The 6,000-nt window shown below is 39.5% G+C and overlaps 1 protein-coding gene across 1 annotated transcript in view; it reads left to right on the forward strand.

Annotated features, from left to right (window-relative positions):
- The window catches only part of LOC139739361 (uncharacterized), a 30,927-nt gene extending 26,021 nt beyond the window's left edge, over nucleotides 1–4,906 (forward strand). The window contains exons 11-12 of the mRNA XM_071649984.1: nucleotides 4,223–4,272; nucleotides 4,781–4,906. Coding sequence (XP_071506085.1) covers nucleotides 4,223–4,272; nucleotides 4,781–4,906 — 176 coding nt within the window. The remainder of the gene's footprint in view (nucleotides 1–4,222; nucleotides 4,273–4,780) is intronic.
- The last annotated feature ends 1,094 nt before the right edge of the window (nucleotides 4,907–6,000 follow it).

Raw genomic sequence — 6,000 nt, forward strand, 5'->3', positions numbered from 1 at the left:
GACTTAAAATCTTCTTGTGGCCCTGGGCCTCTGGGCCACTGCTGTTGTCGAGCCCTGTCTCTTTTCCCCTATCCTTCTTTGCCTTTCCTCTACCAAACAAACTTTTTCAGGTCTACACACTGTTCTTATCAGGACTATCCAGACAGAATACCTCCTTCATTTCTTCCTCTTTTCCTTCCTTTCATGTATCTTTCCTCGTTCTACAGTGTACTTCTTTTCCTTTCTCTCTCTTCTCTTTCTCATTTTCTCGTATCTTTCCAACCTTTTTACTCCTCTTTCTCTACTCAAACAAACCCTTTTCAGGTCTGCACACATGGTGAATTGTAACCTGTACACCTTTAGGATGGAGTCTGTTGGAAAACAGATTTACCTCAGCTTCATTCAGCTTGCCCACTCATTCGTGATGCAGTAGTATTTCTCACTCTTCTCAGCAGTGATTTGTTTGTTGAGAGCCAGAAGGTTACTAGCTACATGATTGATTGATTGATTAAAAGGTCTTTATTCAAATAAAATCTGAGTCGGCGACTAAAAGTCGAATTACACAGATATACAGAGATTATACAGCAAAACAGATGAAATAATAACATAATCATAATACATAAAAAATACATTACATTCAAACATTCTGTATACACAACTAATACATTTTTAACGCTACAGATTGTTATATAAATACCAAAAGAAAAAAAAATGAATGGACATTTTATAAACAGTAGCGGTACACTCCTAATTTTTTTTTTTTCACAGGAAAAAAAGAAAAGGAAGAAACACTCAGGGCTACACAACTCATTGTCGAAAGAATAAGAAAAAAAAAATGTAAGCTCTTCTACAGATACAAAAGGGAGTACAGGAGTTTGCAGTGTGGTTGGAAAGACGCGTCAACAACCTACACTATACATTCCACAAATACTTGCAGTAACATTATTTTGTTGGTGAGGTGATCATCCCCCTCCCCCGTAATGTACACACATTCACTACACACACATACCTAAAGCATTTCTCACTGGCATACTCTCTCTGTCTCTCTCTCTCTCTCTCTCTCACACACACACACACACACATGCACACATACAGTACTGTACATTGATGTGTAGATCGCATATCTGTACAACTCTCACAAACGCGCATGAGCATAAACACAGTGCACATGCTCAATGTACAATACAACGTATGTACACACTCACATTCACGCGCATACATTTAGATACATATACGTACACACAGGGAAAACACACACACACATATTGCAGCTACAAACACACACACACATACATAACTCACACACACACACAAGCACCGTCATGTCCATAAGACCACACCCAACACACGCCCATACAATGTACCTGTGCTAAGTGTACGTTTAAAGACAGGCCCACCTACATGTACATGTATTGTACATTGTGTAAATGTCTAACAACTATCCCAAAAACTACAAAAAATACAATATATCGCCTCATTACCGCTGTAAACAGAAAATCTGCACTCTTTACAGTCGGGTATACCTTAAAATACCGCAGCCTTTTAACAATATAGCATAATTATAATAAAACTAGCAGCACCCGTGGAAATCCACGGGTCTGAGGGGTTTTATTTTTTTTCTCTCATAATACGATTTTGCACATTTTTATTGAAGAAATAAAAAGAAAAGTCTTCTCATTCTTTCGTTAATTGTGCTGTCTTCTAAATGACCACCCTTCCCAGAAATTTTATAATACATTTTTGTAGTATATGCCAGGCGATCCGGTCCATTGGTAGGGATCATTCCCGCCACTACTTGCTTTTATTATAGAACTTGAGTTTCGAGGGGTTATTTGCACCCGTTGAAGTCCAACAGTTGTCTTGTTGCCCCTCACCCCTACCCCCCCCCCCTCACGCACACACACATTTCCACCTCCGCAGGGCAAAAAACAAAAACATTCAGGGAAAAATTACCAAAAACGCAAATGAGATTCCCCGAAAGTTCTGCCCACAGGTTGTTCCCGTTGAAACGGGAAGATATTAACACTATGACTTTGATTACCCCCTGCTCTTGCATCCACGCGGGCACCCGCGGGAATCCACGGCTGGTCTCAAGGCCTCGGTTTGTTTTGTGTTTTTTTGTCATGTTTCTTTTCCCCACGTTATGAGAGAAAAATAAGATATTTTCGTCTTCATAATTTTGCTCCCTCCTTGTTGTTTTTAATCACCAAAACTTGGCTTGATATATCATATCAATGTAGAACTACATCTGCTTCAGATTGTACATTATCATAATTAATATTAGGCCTACAATTATTGCTCCTATTATTGTTATTATTATATCATTATTATCATTATCCTTATCATTATTATTATTATTATTATTATTATCATCATCATCATTGTTATTATTTGGGGAGGGGGAGATCATAGTCATCAGGTTTAATAGGCACCCGTGGGAGTAGGTTCTCACGATCTCGTATTTTTTTTTCTTTAATATTTTTCCCATGTTATGGAAGAAAGAAGAATATATACATCACTGCATTCGTCTTCATTTGCTCCCTCTTTTTTTGTCACCAAAACTTGGTTTGATAGACCATAGAACCACACATTCTATTTCCACTTGCAATTTTAAAAATAGGCGGTCGGCAAAGCGAGGTTTTCCTCTACGTCCGCTCATCTTATGAATATGTATGATTACAGCAGCTCTGCAGTAAACGAATAGGACACAGCTGCGCGTGTAATCTGATATGTAAGGGTACGATCGGCAAATCATTTAGCCGCGTCCTAAACAGTCTGCGTACAATGACACCGGACTTGAGAGCAAACGGCGAGCAAACTAAATGACGTACCTGAGCTGCATATAGTATTCTGCAGTTGTGCAAAATACAATTACATAACCAACGTTCGTTGTTTTCATTTTGGGACGCCAATAATGGCGAACTGTACGTAAATGCCCTTGTAGTCCATGTCACGCACACACACAGATTCGTGAAACCATCGTCAATACATTCAGTACACGTAACAGGCGGAGGCAAAGGTACATCACAGAACTATATACACACAGTGTAGAGTGTGTATAGAGTTCTGCGAGGTACATTGTGTGTGTGCGTGCGCGTCCGCCGGAAGATGTCAGAGATTTCGCTGCACCATCATCTTTAGTATCCCCCAGTGTCTCTGCAAGCTAAAAGATGGAAGATCGAGAAAGCAGGAGGCCAGCGCAGGTCCCGTGAATATTGAAACGCTCGGCTCTTTCGTCACGCACAAAAATGCATTATGCATGTAGCTAATTAATTTTTCTTTTTCGTCCTCGACGTCGACACGGAGTCGGAGAGGGGACGAAACCCACGCCATTCGATGTAGGATACTCTCCTGCGGCCGACGGCACCGGTCGCAACTGCCCGGAGCCGACGGCTCGGGAGGAGATAGAGAAACCAGCAACGCCGAAATAAAACAGGAAATACATAAGGCCGCGACAACAACAACAACTTCGAGTATTATAGTATAGGATTACCCCCCCAAAAAAAATTAACTTAGAGTGCAGTATGGAAAAAGTGGGGTTTCCTAGCATACATAAAATACATAAAAATTTCCTAATCAAATGTATCATTTGTCTTCCCTACCCACCACGCTGCAAACTCCTATACATATAACTATATAAATAAATTTACCAACACATAGACTCTGTACAGCATTAACACCCTTCTGCCTTTCAGAGTATCATTGTTCTGTTTGTAGAAGTTAATGAATGATATCCTTTCCATCGTGAAATTCATTAATCAGTAATCTCAACATAAATTAAAAAAATCTTCTTTGTGAATCAACTTCGACCCTTTCTAATGGTGATACACCAGCTGTCTCTGCCTCAGTCACTTGAATATCATCACATGATTTCTGTAGTGAGATTACCAAAAAGGCAGAACAAGCATTTTTTTATCAGAAAATAAATTTTCAACTGTTTTTAAATGTACATTTTGTACTGTTGACTAGTCTTAATCTAACGTGATCCAACTTTGACAACTCAATACTGAAAGTTTGGCATTTTTTTTCTTTTTGTTTGTTTTTCTGTTGTTGTTCATATGAAGTGTTTGCAATGCTTTTCAACAAGTACTTTGAAAGCATTTTGGGGTTATACAAAATTCATATTCATTGGCAATACTGAAAGTGTGCGACCTGATTTATCACTTGTGCTTAATTTAAAGAATCTGACATTACATTTCTTACTTTCCTTATATTGTTGCCTTTTCTCTCCCGCGTACCATAGAGTCAAGCAGCAATCACAGTGATGCTGATGAAGCAGCAGAAAAGTTTAAGGTGAGCCTTGCATGAGTTGCTTTGGTTATTATGGGTAATGCCAGTCATTGGTTAGTTTATCTAAATTAAAGGGGCTTTTTTATCACCATATTAGCAGCCTTCAATGTTACAATACCGTGTTGCATGGTGCACTAAAGTGCAAAGGTTGTTTGGTTTCACTGAAATCTTCACTGTTGTGAGGAGTTGGCCATTCTTGGTATGAATTGAAAGTGGGAGGGAATAGAATTATATATGTATGTTGTGCTTTCACAAAGATAAAACTTTTTAAGTGCTTTGCTGGAGCCTAAAAAGTTAAGTACAATTGTACCTCAAATAAAATACCTTGCAAGACCTAAAGGACAATGGTTGTTTCTCTCCTATCTTCTTTGACTCCTATTTTGAGTTTATCTTCTGTCTGTATCATATGCTGTCTTTCCATTTTGTCTTCCTCTCTGTATGTATCACTATCTCTCCTTCCACCAATCATCATACGTTTCCCCATCTCGCCTCTTTTTCTCCCTCCTACCAGGAATCCCAGGCCAAGAAGCAGGCCGAGTTGGACCAACTCCTGCAGGAACACCAGCAAATTGTGTCCCAGATTGAGGAGCTAGAGAAGATGAAGGAGGGCGAGGATATGGAGGAGGAGGAGGCGTGATGTTGACCCCCTCCCCTCCCCTCCCCTCTCCTCCCCAAGACCAAGCTACTGGGTGACCACAGGAATCTTCTCCTCTCTATGTCTCTCTCTCAGGACCCTCTTCCAATGTATATATTATTTGTTTATTATTAACCAAAAACATACATTTGCTATCACATACTGACAGTACTTGATCCCATCATATTCATATATTTATTCTGTGGACTAAGTAAATAAAGTTGTTAATACCACAATGATTGTGTTCACAGTGTAGGAGTCACAACTTCTCCAAGTGTTAAATATTGCCATGGGAGTTAACTGCAGGTTGGGTGCTGTGGGAAGCTGTTTGTTTGTTTGTATGTTTTTCGCTCTTGGGTGAAAAGTCGTTCAAAGTTTAGATATTTAATTCCTCAATATGTTCAAGTCCCCCCCCCCCCCCCCCCCCCCCCCCCCCCCCCCCCCCCTTCGTGAATTGATGGTCTGAGAGGCTATGGACTTTTGTTCACTTTAGCTGAGAGCTAGAAAGTGCAGTTGATTTTGTTTGATTGAGAAGCAATCTCTTCTGATCCCAGAGCTGTCAAACCTCCCTGATTCTGCAGGAGACCCCCTTACAAAACTTTGATATCTCTTCATGTATAAACAAGGGATTACTGTAAAACTAACAATTTTTTGCATTAATTTTGATTTCGTGAATATCGCAAGAGCCAAGATTCGCAAAATTAAAATGCATGCAAAAGTTCTTGTCTACACTATATGCATTGAATGCCAGTGGCAATTTGCGAAAATTTCATACCGCAAAAATTTCTTGCTTTACAATTTGAAAAATCTCCCCGATTTGGGAATAATGTTTGCCCTGTTGAGATGCATGCACCTCACAGATATCTCCCTGAATGTTCTTTGGAATCTCCCTGATTTTGTTGGGTGAATATTGGCAGCTCTGTAATCCATGTTAGAAAATGCTTCTGAATACAGTCTTTAGAATAAAGACATTAGGTCAGTGCACTAGCCTATTTGTTTACATGTATAATTTGTGCATATACATATGTATTCATGTATGCATACACTGTATGTACAGAACAATGATGCTTGTTCTACAAAGAGGGTATCAGGGTTTA

Source organism: Diadema antillarum, unplaced genomic scaffold (genome assembly GCF_040938485.1).
Source record: "Diadema antillarum isolate AM-2024a unplaced genomic scaffold, OU_Dant_1.0 scf00000029, whole genome shotgun sequence".
NCBI lineage: Eukaryota > Metazoa > Echinodermata > Echinoidea > Diadematoida > Diadematidae > Diadema > Diadema antillarum.